General features: G+C 48.3%; 1 protein-coding gene across 1 annotated transcript in view; it reads left to right on the plus strand.

Moving 5' to 3' along the window:
• Positions 1-14,756, plus strand: part of arhgap32a (Rho GTPase activating protein 32a) — a 118,246-nt gene that overhangs the window by 60,923 nt on the left and 42,567 nt on the right. Inside the window, exon 6 of the mRNA XM_036537797.1 lies at positions 13,061-13,147. Coding sequence (XP_036393690.1) covers positions 13,061-13,147 — 87 coding nt within the window. The remainder of the gene's footprint in view (positions 1-13,060; positions 13,148-14,756) is intronic.

The following is a 14,756-nucleotide window of genomic DNA, read 5'->3' on the forward strand; positions in this document are numbered from 1 at the left end:
AAAAAGGAAAAAAAAAAACTGCAGATCTGCATAAAAAGAATGAGAGCATCTGAAAGAGGACAGAGATGTAGTTCTGCTGAGAGAGAGCGGTTGCCGTAAATGCATAGAGAGTTTGCTGTAATGCAGGCTGTAACGTGAGGATCTGTGGGGCTCCAGAGCTGTGGTGGATGTGGCTGAGTGTGGGTACAGGGGGGGTGGCTGGGCTGGGGTCCTCCCCCACAGCTGCAAAGGCAATGAGGGAAGCTGTACCACAGAGAAGTGCTTCCTCTTTCCTGTGCTTTATAGCTGTGGAAGAGGGGTGGTGGAACGGGATCAGAAAAGATTTACAGCCCTCTCTCTCTCTCTCTCTCTCTCTCTCTCTCTCTCTCCCTCTCTCTCCCTCTCACCCTCTCCCACCCCCCCTGTGCCTCTCTCTCTCCCCCTCTCCCTCTCCTGCCCCCTCTCCCTCTCTCCTTCTCTCTGTCTGCCTTTATCTCACTCACTCACATTCTTCCTCATTCACACTCACACCGGCTGTGGTCGGTTGCTATGTGTTGTCCCATTGTGTCTTGATGGACTTGTGTTATTGCACACCAGTATGCTGTTACATTGGTGATGGGGCAGTTTCTGTGTGTCGTTCCCTAACCAACCCAGTCCTTTCCCGCAGTTGCATCGGGGTCTGGGTACCGTCTCTGTGGAAGCGTTTCCAGGGCCACTGCCCATCTTGCAGCATTAGCCCGAAAGACCATTCAGAGAGCAAAGCCGTCCGTCACAGTGACCCCTCAGCTCTGTGATTGGCCGGTCTCCGCCCCCGCGGCGCTGCTCTTTAATAACACACCGCGGTCCCTCCGGGCCCATCAGCACGTCTGAAACACGATACTGCGGTTTGGTCCGAGGTTTCTGCCTAACCAGTCGGGCGGTGGAGTAAAATCGCTCTCTCTGTAACCCCAGCGGTGGGATCGCCCCCCCCTCTGTGGCGGAAGGGAGGCTAGTTTCTCACTCAAGATCTTTCTGTTATCATCGTGTTTCTGTAAGGCCTCTCCACTTTACCAGAATCAATTTTGCGTTTTTTAGAAATCAGTCAGGACTTTCCAAAATTTTTCTCCCCCTGTAGCTATGCTTGTAAGAAAAGATTAAACTGATGTTACTTGAAAGCTGACAACGCCTGATTGTACTGTTTCCACACTTCTCTGTGGGGCTGCTGTCTGTACAGGCTTGAGTCTGAATCTGTGTTTCTGTTGCCGGTGTTAGCTCAGAGGTAGTACATCGTTAGTATCGTTTATGTGTAACGCGCTTCAGTTGTGATATTCACACAGCCAGCTTTAAATGAGGCTTTGTATGTATAAATATTACTCCTCCTGCTTATCAGGGTATGGCTCAGCTGTTTAAAAATGACAAACTGGAGCTTTGTAACAGACCTGCGGCATTAGAAATGTGGAATTCTGAAAATGTAAGGGGGCATTTTGTGTCGGAAAAGCCTGTCTCTCCCTCTGAAAGCTTCGGTCTCTGATGTGTACTCCAGCCTATGTGGTTCTGCGTTTGTTACCGTGGTTCCCCAGCCTCTGGGTGAAATTGGGAATTCTCGTATTGCTTTTGTTCGGTGAAAATGACGCCTCTGGGCATCGTAACTGCCAGGGGAGACCTCAGCTGGTGAGTGAAAGAGAGAGAGAGAGAGAGAGACAGGGGATTCCCCAGACACAGAAACGGCTGCCGCCTCACTGTCACCACGGCGACTGTCACCAGCCAATCTCCCGGCGCTGGAGGTACGGAGTCCTGCCGTGGTGCTGACTTCCTGCCAGTCCTGAACGTGAACTTCCTGTGGTGAGAGACGCTTCACGCCAGGTGAAGAGCTGTCCTCTCCCAGGGTGTCAGCCTCCAGACTCCGCCTTACTTAATTATTTGTTTAGCACACATCAGTCTTTGTCGCTGCTGTTGTGTTTACTGAGGTATTTCACCTTAATTACTTCGCTCTGGGGTGCAGCTGCAGTTCCTCACCTGGGACACTAATCCATAAGCCCTTCCCCGCTACACCACAGCGCTGAAACTTCAGTTTGGATATATCTTTCAGTAAAAACATCCAGAAAATGGGGAACTGAGTAAATGGTCAGCTCATGAATACGTAATTGGCCAGCTCATGAATAATTAAGCAGGGCGCTTAAAGCGCTGCATACACATGGGCCTGGAGGAGTTGAGCTTTACATTTCGGCTCTACGCTGTTGCTTTATCTCCCACTCTCTCCTGTGGAATTTATGATTAAATCCTAGTTATTTCTCCTCCGTACAATTTTATTATTATAATCCACTTTTTGCATTATTCTTAAGTTTTGTGCTGTCTTTATGTTGTGGCTGTCCTGATTTTTCCGTTTCCTGTCTCAGTGAGTCAGATTGTGTGATAAATTTCATATCAGCATTCACATAGTGATATGGTCCAGCCTCCAGCCTGTGGTGCTACTGTCAGTTACTCCAATTTGTAATTATGTGTGTACCGTATATACAAAAATTGACAGGCTGTATATATATATTTTTTGTTGCTTGAAAAAGGGGCATCAGATATTGAGTGGACTTGCAGATGAAAGGAGCAATAAAGCTCTATGATGCGGTTCAGGATTAATTGAGGAAGATTATGAACCAATCAAGTGTGTCCGTCTGTTTTTTGAGTATTAAACTGTTATGCTAACATGCTGCTTATTGTTCTCAGACCTTCTTAAAGGGCTAGCACACAGGTACCGCTTATTGTTCCTAGGCCTCCTTAAAAAGTCACTAAGCAGGTTTTGCTCATTGTTCCCAGGCCTCCTTAAAGGGCCAGTACACAGGTACTGCTTATTGTTCCAGGCCTCCTTAAAGGGCCAGCACACAGATACTGCTTATTGTGCCCAGGCCTCCTTAAATAGCCAGACTACTCCAGTTCCCTTGTGAGATGTCTTTATCTACGAATGGAGGTCCTGTGTGTGTGTGAGTGTGTGTGAGTGTGTGTGAGTGTGTGTGAGTGTGTGTGAGCGTGTGTGAGCGTGTGTGAGTGTGTGTGAGCGTGTGTGAGCGTGTGTGTGCGTGTGTGTGCGTGTGTGTGCGTGTGTGTGCGTGTGTGTGCGTGTGTGTGCGTGTGTGTGCGTGTGAGCGTGTGTGAGCGTGTGTGTGGGTTTTTGTGTGTGTCTGTGCCTACACATGTGAATGTGTGAGTATGTATCTGAGTGTGCTGGACTTGGTCACATCATTAGGCAAGAGGGAATGTACGAGGGTCTGTGTGCCTGTCACCACTGCTGTTAGAGGTGGAGGTATATAGTAGAGGCTTAATCAGAGAAAGGGCTTCCTCTCCATTTCAGTCCGGCTGTTTTTCCCTATACATTCCCTATATGTGTGACACCCCTGAGCATGGTGCCTTGCAGTTAGTATCTTTTACCTGATTTCTCTGCTTTCTTAGGATCAGGTAGTATCTTGAGTTTTTGGATAATGCTGTTGCCTTGACTGTAATTTCCCTTAAACGAGGCACTGGGAGACTTCATAAATGATGTAATGGAGATGGAGAGAGGGAGAGAGGGAGCAGGAGAGAGGGAGCAGGATAGAGATGGAAGGAGAGAGGAGCAGATATAGATGCTTTGATTTACAATGCTGACAATATATAGCTTACTGGCAGCTCTGTATTTTTACTGTGGTACGTCCCCAGTGTGGGCTCCTGGTTCTCTTGGCTCAGCACAGGGACCTCTCGGCTCAGCACAGGGACCCCTCTCTTCACCAGACTGGGATCCTGATCTCAGCTCACCGCCAGGCTCTGTGTTCTGGCAAGCAGATGAGAGTGGAGAGGGCAGGGCTATCAGCTCCATCTCGTTTCGGTATAGAGGTGCAGCGCGGTTCCCTATGCCCAGGGCATGTCTCACGGCCAGACTGCAGGGCAGCGAATCTCAGAGCCATAGAGCTGTCTGTGAGAAGAATTTATGTTGCACAAATTTTCATACAAAGCACAGTGTAATTTTCACAGCCTTTTTGTTTAATAAAAACTAATCTTTAGCTAGTTTACACTTGAACATTTTTGCTCACCAAAGAAACATGCCATTGAATTTGTTCCCTGCTTTGTTCCTGCAAAAATGTGTTTCCGCTAGTAATGTGTGATGTAGCTGTCGCTGCAGTGGGGCTGGCTTTGATGTTGCTTAGCTTCAAATGGAATTACCCTTGTCATTAATGGTTGAGTAGGCACCTTTCTTTTTCACAGTTCGTACTGTGGAATTATCCATCTGTTCTCAGTGACACCAGTGTGCTGTACTTCACTCAATTTGGGAGCTAGCTATTTAACTGAACGGTAAATAGTTAGTTGTTGGTGTAACATTTGGAGCATGAAGACCTCCTTCTCTGAGATGGACCAGTCCACCTGCTTGACCCTGTTTACCTTCTCCTCTCACTAAAAAGGAGAGGTAAGTATTGACCACACCCACTGGCGGTAGTCCTTGTGCTGTTTTCTGCCTTGCTCTCGAAGGTGTGATGGACAACCTCTCTTCAGGGTCAGGTGCTTTGCTCCTAGCCACCTCCCACTGAACAGTCCGCAGCCGAAGGTCCGGTTGGGTCCGGCACGAGTTGGGCCTGGTGCAGCTGAGTGAGTCCTTGAGAGCTGGAGCCGCACCGACCAGCCACCGGGCCCCTGGAAACCTGTATGTGGGGGCTGAGTATTGAGGCTCTACGCTGCTGAGTGCTCCAATGCAGATGTCCAATTTTAGCCCCTACGAGGGCTTCAGCGGCGTGTAAGAGAGCTGGAGTGTCGTTTTTACCGCTCCATGCAGGGTGATGGATTAGTTCTCGTGGGCCGCATTGCAACAGAGCTGTCTGTTATTTAATTCATTTCCTCTAAGGAGTTTACTCAACAAACATTGGTGTTTGAAGTGGTTCCAGCCTGTTTCAGTTTATAGGGCATACATTTTTGCTAGCCCCAGTGCATTACTCATCTCATTACTGTGCTGACCCACCATGGTTTAAATCAAGCGCCGGCCCCGTTTTCTCAATTCATTAAGCTTCATTTGTTATGTTATCAGTCTGGGTCCAGTAAGAATGAAGTAATTGAACAACAAATTAACATTAATGGCCTGAAATTGTCTGTATAACTGAATTAAAAAGGACAAGTGAGCAGGGATGTGTCGGGCGACACCTTTTGTCAAATTGTCCCTCTACGCAAATGCCGCTGTCAAGAAGCATCAAATCCGGTTTAGCATTCGGTGAAAACCATGGTCGGTCCTGATTAATTGAGCTCATTTTGAATGCAGACCAGCACCCAGAGACCCAGAGAAACAGAAGCAGGAAACCTCCATGTAAACCAGCAGAAACTTCTCCTCTGCTGTGCAGCTCTGGCTGGGTCCTGCCTCCCTCTCTGGAGTCGGGTGTTGCAGTGGTCCCCCATGGGCTCTGCTTCACCCGAGTGTTTGAATGCATTATTCCGCAGCCTCGGAACGACAGCCACTCCGTGACTTCTGAAGTACCTGCGTGGGAGGGCAGTCCTGAAGCATCCGCCCCTCCTGCGGTTATGATGGAACTTCTGCTAACAACAGCATTTTCACACATAGAGCTGAATTATAATGTGGGGAAAATATTAAATAAACTCTTTCATCTGCTGCATTACGCAGTAGCTGCCGCCGCTGAATTTTGCAAAAAGAGTGATTTTTTTTTTGGAAATCATGAACTCCTTCCAATGTTACTGGGGTTTTTTCCTCTCTTTCATGTGCGTTGCATTGAGCAGTGAATAGAGATATCCGCCCCGACTCAAAAGCAGGGTAAATGGGTCATACACGGATTATGACTTTTATCATATTTTTAGCCCCTCATGCAGTCTGATTAATTTCTGATCCCATAGACAGCGTGGTTTCATCGTTTAATTTCATTTCGCTGAAGTAACAGAAACGCGTAGCGTGTGACGCCTCAGCCAGCGCGACTGCTGGACCGGACCTGTCATTATCCGCAAATGCCTCTCGCTTGAGGCCAGACCCGCGATGCCCGTGGAAATCCATAATTCCGCTTGCGCCGGCCAGAGCCTTTGAGTCATTGTGCTTCGAGGAAAGCGCTCATGGATTACTCCTGATTGTTCCCAGAAAGTTAGCAGCGCAATTCAAGTTTTCCTAGATGCCTGGAAATGCCTTTTTTCTCCCGCTCTTCACAGATATGTGGTTTTTTGGATAGTATTCTGTTGTGTTAATGTTTCCTAAGGCTGTTGTTATTGGATTATTTTGAAATCTGTCATTTCTTTCTGGATGTGCGTGTGTTGCGCGGTCTGGATCTGATAGAGCCATTCAGTGACAAGCCTTGTTAAATATTCATGCCCATACGCTATGTCTGCAAGCGTCTCCCTCTACTGCATTCTAACTGCCTGCTTTTACTTTTGGTTATACAATTTCTTCTTTTACTGTTTTACAATGTCTCCTTTACAGGGGGTGAGATTACCTTGGCTAATTTCACCGGGAGATGAAATCTATGTCTGTCTTAAGACTTAGCATTTCATTTATATTGTAGATATTGAAGTGCCTAAATGGGTAATGAAATTGCTCTTCCCAGAATTTGAACATGTAATCCCCAGGACATCTCTAACAAGCCTTATATTCATTCTCTTAGTGTAAGGGTGCTAATGTTCTTTTTGTATTTTTTAGGCATTTAGACAGATATTTGTCAGAAGGATCCCTCTCTAGAGGGGTCTTTAAAGCTTTTAAGATGGGCTAAGATAGTTAAACGTCAGGCTGGGTTCAGTGGAATGACTCAGGAACCCTTGGACTCTGCCACCAAAAAAAAAGAAGAATCAAACATTATGTCCAGATATTTGAGCAGCTAAGTAGGTTCTGTTTAGGTGTTAAAGTTGATAGGTAAACCAGTAGTGTGCATGCAAACACACACACACACACACACACACACACACACACACACCTTGCTGCTTTTGTTTGGCAAGTCAGACGCCAGTTAGGCCACTGGGCAGTATCCCTTGTTTTCATTGTGCCTTTTCTGTGGTCGTCCTTAGCAACGCCTCATGAATGCGGTTTGGCTGTGTAACATCCAGGGTGCGTTATCGCCCTCCTGCTGCTGGGACCATAGCGTGAGCGACACCTGGTGTCCTCAGGCCCCTGCCCCCCGGCACCCTCTCTCCTCGGCTCTCTCTGTGAGCCGTTCCAGAGCGGAACTGGGTCCCGGCCAGGGTCCCGCTGTGCCGTGGCTGGTGAGAGCCCGGGGCAGAGTTCACCACAGTCGTGCGATTCAGTGGGACAGCGGCGGTGGCGGCCTCGTACTGAGCCTCGGTGCTCCCCCTTTGATGTGTCACTCCTGGCGTGGCGTGCCCGTCAGCGGTCTGACCAGGAGAGCAGAGAGAGCAGCACTGGCCTTTCCTGCCGTTTGATGCACAGCACTGCTGGAGAGCCTGTTTAAGGAGCTGCACGCCACCCTCCTGGTTGCGATTAGGCCACGCGGAGAGGGCTGGCTCTGCGCGCACGCACAGGGGTCAGAGGTCAAGGCTTCAGCAATCGAGGTGCTCTGTCTGGGCTTCGATTGTCCTGGTGTGGGGTCAGCGACCTGCTTCATTTTTCGAATGCTGTAGAGATACGGGGATTTAAGGCTAGACCACAGCGTAACCTCTGCTGCTCCTGTTTAGTCTGCATTAGCACATGAACATAAACAAGGCAAGGCCTTGCAGACGCAGCAGAGGACAGCAGATGAGACCGGCGCTCAGCACGGTGCATACCTCTGCTGCTCCTGGCCTGATGAGGTCACAAGCCCGAATGCTCCTCCTTTGTGCCAGTGGTGCTAATTTCACCATGTTTCTCTTCTGATGACTGGATTTGGTTTCATCTGTTCAGACAGCCAAGCACTCACGGCTGATCAACTCCACTGCAGCTACCAACGGCAGAAGCATACACAGAGCGACGTAAGGTTTGCATAAAGACATGGGAAGGAATGCGGTGGCAGAGCGCTGCTTTCTGATGGGGGAACCTCGCTCTGTGTGCTGGCTGAGTCGCAGGGCTTTGCTGGGTTTCCGGACTTTGCGGAACTTTTAAATGAGTGAGATGTGACATGTGTCCTGTCAGGACTGCAGGTGCAGAGGGACGGGGCGAAATGCTCCTGGAACAGCACGCCAGCCCCCTGTACCCCTCTCCTCTCCAATTTTGGTGCAACATGCTTAGTCCTGGGGGGCTATAACAATGAGGGAGGGAGAGAGAGAGGGAGGGAGGGAGAAAAGAGGTGGAGAGAGAGAGGGGGGGGGGGCAGGGAGTGTGTGGTGGAGAGAAACAGGACACAGGCGGAGAGAGAGGAAACATTCTGTTTTTCCTCCTCCCTCTGAGCAAACTGAGCGTTAAACGTGTGGTGTGGTGTGGAGCGGGGGCCGGCCCATGGAGCAGGAGAGGGAACCAGGGGGAGAGCTTACAAAAACAACAAGGGCAGGACTGAGCAGTGATCCGTCTAAATCCTCCGAAAGCGCGTAACCTCTCCAGCGTCCCCTCCACTCTCCCACCCCCCGCAACCCCCTCCCCTCCCAGTGTAAATCCAGCCACCAGCAGCGGGAGAGGATTTTAGTCAGTTTGCCTTCACTGCGGTGGGGGGAAGGACCAGCACGCAAGGATCCTGGACCCCTGGACTGACATCTGTGCTCCCTCGCGTGCGTTTGTTTTGGGACCACACACACACACACACACACACACAGACGCACACACACACAGACGCGCAGAGGGATGAAGAGGAGAGGCGGCAGGCGCAGGGGCTGAATCAGACGCAGGCTCGTCTGCCCGAGGAGGTGGGGGGGGACGTCTCTGCTCCCCTCTCCAGCTCCCGTCCCCACCGGAGAGCCACACAGTAAACAAAAGACTGCGGCGCTAATCGGACGAGACGGACCCGGCTCGCGTGAGTATCGACCGCACGCTTTCCGCCGCTGCTCTTAGTGGCAGGGGGCCAGAGAGTCCCGCCAGCCGGGAAGCTAATCCCTCCATCTCTCACAGGGGCAGCAGCCTGCTGAACTCTCACTTTCAGGGGACGCAGCCTGCAGCCAGAGCTCGCTTGATTAATTTGTATCTTTATTTATTTATTTATTTATTTTAACAGCAAAGTTTGAGAATTTCACAGAGCATCCATCTCTGAGGTGCAGTATTGAGATGAAATAAGATTGAAAACTAGCACAAGGGGAAATTGTTTTAATTTAGTTCCAGTGATTTCGTATCTGTATCAGGGATAAATTTCTTCTTTAAAAAGTTTCGAGCATGTGTCTGTAATATACTACAGGGTATATCTCTAATCTGCCTTTATCAGACATTTTCAATGTGTATATTCCACTCTCATTTTCTTGATTTTTTTTTTTTTGTTCATCAAGAGAGCTAATTAGTGTCCTTGTTCATTGACGTGAAGTGAAGAACATTTCAGATTTATATGCCATGCAATGAATATAGGATAAAGTAACTAATTATACTTTAACCTATGTTTTACATTTTGCTGCCTGTTGGATTGAGTGCAAGATGATCAGAAGTGGTCTTTAGTTGTATATTCAGGCATTAGAGCTGTTGAGGATGAATATGTGATTGGCAAGTGAAGAAAACTGCAGTTTTATGCTGTATAATGAATATTCTATACATTGATCATTAATACTGTATGTTTGGGATAGATGGTCTGACTGTATGTGTGCCGATCTCAACATTCCTGTTCCACTCAGCATGAACTGAAGTGATGCTAGTTAGTGTGCATCCATTGCAGATCCCTGCCCCAGGTTCAGACGAGCTCTGCTGTCTCCAGCACGCTCGCTGCCTCTGTTTTGACACTGATTTTTGCATTTTTTCTCCCTTCTGTCTCCCCCTCTCTCTGCTGTGGGTAGGCTTGTCAGTCAGCGCGCTTAGGTTTGCAGCAGCGTTATTGAACTGCGGCGGATATCTGGGTCATTTCTTTTCGGAGCACTCTGCCTTCTCAGATGAGCTAGCTCCGTTATAAATAGATTGGTAATAATTCCCGTAGTTTTTCTCCGACTCTTATCTTTTTTTTTTCTCTCCCCGAAAACAAAGTGAATATTAATGAAAAGAAGAACTTGTCTTCAGTGACCTGCTTTAAAACCGTGCCTGTCAGTCTCTGTGGAAACTCCCCTCAGCGGTCCCTCTGCCTCCCCTCGTGTTAGCTGCTGCTCGGTGCCGGGCCACGGTTTTGAGATGAGTCCGACTCTGATCCCACTCCAGATCGCACCGAGGCTTTGATTCTGTGAGCCACTAAAAGAGCAGAAAAAGAGAGAAAGAGAACGGAGAGAGGAAGGAGAGGACAAAAGGACAACACCATCACAGACACTACAGAGATGCAGAGGGTTTTGATTTCAGCAGAGGAAGACGAGCATCTGTCTGCGCACTCTCTACATCACACATGCCCCGTGCCGGTTGAGTGAAAAGCCCACGAGGAGCTCTGTGGAGAGGGTTATGTCACGGTGTCAAAACTCGCACTCGCCCTGACAGACTGTTTGCGTTTAGCTGTAAAGCTGAGTGAGCTGCTCCTCCTCCTGTAGATTCTCGTTGGCAGCGAGTCAGAAACTGGTGTCAAGGGCAGGAGAAAAGCATAGATAAAGAGGTGTAATGGTAACCTTCTCTGCACTGCCGGCCTTCTCTACGGGAGCCGCAGCTTCTGTTGTTAACTCCGAGTACGTCTTACTTGTCGAAACATTAAAATGTAGAATTCGGATAATTCAGTGTAATTGTGAAAGGACTGCACAACTGCACCCCAAACGTGACATAAAGGGTCCAAGAAAGGTCATTGTGGCCAGGTTACTGGAAACCCGTCCACCTGTGGACCCATCGCATCGATCCCCAGGCTAGGAGGGGTGTCTCACTGATCCAAAAAATAACCGTTTCCTGAGCCTTGTCTGTGATTTAGATCGGAGAAACGTCTGGGCTGTGTATCTCGGTGATGGCCCTCGATGACCCACACGGAAGACCTCCTGTGTCTTGGGTACAGGATCATGTGTTTCCCATTACCCTCAGTTTAAACGCTTTCTAGAGCTGTCTGCTTTAAAAAGATGAGTTCATAACTCATGAGTATTGAAGAATTCGCAACCTTATTTGTCAGTGGTGGTGAAGAGTGTGTGTGTCTTTCCTTTGCCATGACTCTGTGATGTTTTATGAAGGGTGTGCCGTGATGTTGTGTGAAAGAAAGCCTCAGCGCACTGCCAACTGCAGATGACCGCAATTCCCAGACAGCAGTCATGGGACTTGCTTTGACTTGATGCTTATTGATGTGTGTGGGACCACCCCCAGATTTTAAAGATCCGCCATTACCGTATGATATTGATTTGACCCGGGGCTGACCCCTGTGTATTCTCCGTATCGTTCTGTTCCCTCCATAATGCGATTTCAAGGTCTGTCGATTTTAACGTCGCCGCCCTGTGTCCCATTCGCCTGAGAGATTTTTTTCATCCTTCCTTTTACAGATCATTGTCTCTATCCTGACCATGTACCATGCTGATGAAACACATAGCACTGAATTACCGAAATGATGCCGCAATTAAGGGAAATTACGCAGGAGCACCCCTGCTACCATCAATCTTCGTTTCGGCTTTACGAGCCTTTCGCGTGTTTATTTTCCATCTTATCCCGGTAGCATGTGAGCAGAGCACCATGGTGTCTGGAGGTTAGATGTGATATCCGTGGCCTGAAGCTGTCTGATCTTCTCTTGGGGGTTGGGTGGTGGTGAAGGTGGTGGTGGTTGTACATATTTATTATGTGAAGGGGAGACGCCTGAAGCAAAACATGTCTACCGGGGTTTTATTTGTTTTCCCTCCAAGTGGACATTGCTTTCAGATCAAAGGGCAGGGTCTGAGCCTCGTACCATCACCAGCCCCAAAGTGGTGATAGTTTTGACTTTGTGAACCATTTGTTTGCCAGGTGATCATTGCAGAAACTCTGAAACACCACAGGCTTTATGATATCAGTAGTCTGTTTAAATACGGTCAGACAGGAAGCGCTGGACTCCTGCACAGTTGTGCTGGTAGAGATCTGATGAATAATGAAGCCAAACCGGAGTGGGTTCAGGGAGCAGGGTAAATGACCACTGAGGCCATTTTGGATCAAATGGCCCATTGCCAATGGCTGAGGAAAATGAGTTTCTTTTTGAGTCATTGAAGCTGGAATGTGATCATGGGAGACATGAAGAGATAATAGTTCCTGTGAAATGCAACAGAGGGCATGAGACAATGCTGAGAAGAAAAAAAAAAAATCAAATCTTGGTTATTAAAAATGTTGTAGCCACTTAGACACGACAAAACTGATGTATGCTTTGTCCCCAGCCATAAATGTACCATATTCTGGGAAAAAAAAAGCAGACAAAAGAGCTGTGAGAAGCCATTTCCACCAACTGGCACCAGCTTTTTACTAGCTTGCTAGCTAATTTGGCACCCAGTAAAAAGATGCTTCAACACCAATAATCTATGGCTCTGATTCTGGCGGCTCTCTTGGGCCAAAATGCAGAAACTCAGAAACAGCTGTGAAGGAGCAGAAATGGGCCAGGTCTGTAAGCAGTAATAGTAAGTTATAACTTCCATTACTCTCGTCTGCAAAAGCAATCATCCTGAGGATTACCCTGCGGGCGGGCACGCCGCCCAGACGGGTCACTCCGCTCTGGAGGTCATGCTGACTGTGTTCTGTGCAGGACACAAGGCTGTGTGATGGGGTTCATGGTGGATATTTATATATATATATATAATATATATATACCTGCTGTTTGGACCCTTTGCTTCGTGTCAGGCCCTGATTGTGCTCATGTTTTCTTCTCTGTGGATGAGCACTCCCACTCCAATGCTGTCTCCATCCATGTCTTCACATCTGTGTTCCCTGCATAATAGAAACGGGTATAAATGTTTTTAGCCTTCCCAGAATGCGTGTTATTTAGCCCCAGTAGAACATGGAATAGCCTCTCTCAAACTCTGGACATCATTTTGATCACTCTTTCTCTCTATGACACACTAGCGCTCCCTCTCTCTCTCTCTCTCTCGCTCTCTCTCTCTCTCGCTCGCTCTCTCTCTCTCTCTCTCTCTCTCTCTCTCTCTCTCTCTCTCTCTCTCTCTCTCTCTCTCTCTCTCTCTCTCTCTCTCTCTCTCTGACTGGTTTCGTTCTGTCTCTCTGTAGCTGGCATTGGCGGAGGAGCAGAAGGAAGTGACCCGAAACGGCCAGGAGCTGAAGGAGCTGGTGTACCTGGTCCAGATCTGCTGCCAGGTGAGGCTGTGCGGGGTACGCCCCCACTGGAAGATTCCTGTCCCCCTGCATTTACATTACATTCCGCAGACTCTTATCCGTTACATTGGCTTACATTATCATCATTTAGCAGACGCTATTATCCAGAGCCCCTTACAAGGTTACAGTTTTATCAACTTATACAGCTGGTTATTTACTCAGGCAGTTGTCGGTTTAGCGCCTTGCCCAAGGGTACAGCAGCAGTTCCCCAGTGGAGAATCGAATCAGCAACCTTTTGGTTATGAGCCCTGCTCTTTACCGCCACCCCACACTGCTGGTGTTATCCACAGCGACTTGCAAAAGTGCAAGCAAGAAGCTTTGGCGAGGGGCAGAGACGATACTAAATCCAAAGTGTCACAAGCCTATAGTAAGATCCATTACATCGCAACATTCTGTTAAGTGCCATAGTAGGACCAAGAGGAAGTTCGGGGATTCAGAACATGTGTTTGAGGGTATAGTATGAATGTTCGGACTTGGGGGTTGGTTAAAACAAGATGCAGTTTGAAAAGATGAGTTTTTGGTCTTCGGCAGAAGATGGTTAGTAACTCGGGAGTTCTGACTGTTGTGGGGAGCTCATTCCACCACTGGGGGGCAGAGCAGAGACCAGGCGTCACCGGAAGGATGAACCCTTCCAGAGAGGGATGGCAGGATGACCATAGATTACAGAGCGGGGTGGTATGGCAGGAGTGTGTGGTTTAATAAAGGATTGAAGATCCTTTTGCAGTTCCTTTTGCTGCCCTGTAGCCTAGGACCAGAGATGTGTATTTTAGTCAGTCCGCATCTGGTAACCATGGAGGGAGAGAGATGTGACTTGCTAGTATTTAGGCTGGTTATAGACAAAAAGAGCAGCAGCATTCTGTATGAGGTGAAGGGGCCTGATGGGACATTTAGGGAGTTGTGTTCATGTGGTCAGGACAGCACAAGTGCCTGTACATTGAGATGTAGTGAGAAGCAGACAGATATTGCAGGATTAGTGTTCACTGTCCTGTTCCTAGTAGTAAAGTAAAGATTACCAAAGTATTGCAATATGCATATTAAATTACTCAGTACCTATAGTTCCATTGTAGTCAAACTTTGCAAGGGCCTGAACGCTGTTGGGGTGAGAACTTGAGTCAATTGTGTCATTACATTTGAAGTTGCACATGCAGTTCTGTTGTCGTAGTGTCCAAAGACTCGTTTCCTCTGGGGTAATGACTCAACAAACTCTTAATTGCGTGTTTGCAAAGAGTTGGGCTGGAGGCCCAGTGTGAAATATCAGCGGTATCGGATAAAAGGCCGCGGCCAATGGGAAATGAGTGGTGAGCGCTTTCCCGTGAAGAGAGTAAAGGTACGCTGAGGTCACGGCATTTGGTGTCACGGTGACCGGGTGCCCTGCAAGTGAGGGATGTGTTCAGGATGGAGTGATTACCAAAGCTTTACCTCATCCTGGCTGAGCTGAACAAGCTGTGATGTGGAGTAAATATTTTGCATTAACGCTAATGTGAACGATTACGGTTGCTCAGTTTTGTAATATTATCCATGTGCTTTGGTGGAGGTCCCAAAATGACTCCGTGCTGTCCACAGCACTTCTCTCAGTTGCTGGACCTCCTTC

The sequence above is a fragment of the Megalops cyprinoides genome, chromosome 9 (genome assembly GCF_013368585.1).
Source record: "Megalops cyprinoides isolate fMegCyp1 chromosome 9, fMegCyp1.pri, whole genome shotgun sequence".
NCBI classification, from domain to species: domain Eukaryota; kingdom Metazoa; phylum Chordata; class Actinopteri; order Elopiformes; family Megalopidae; genus Megalops; species Megalops cyprinoides.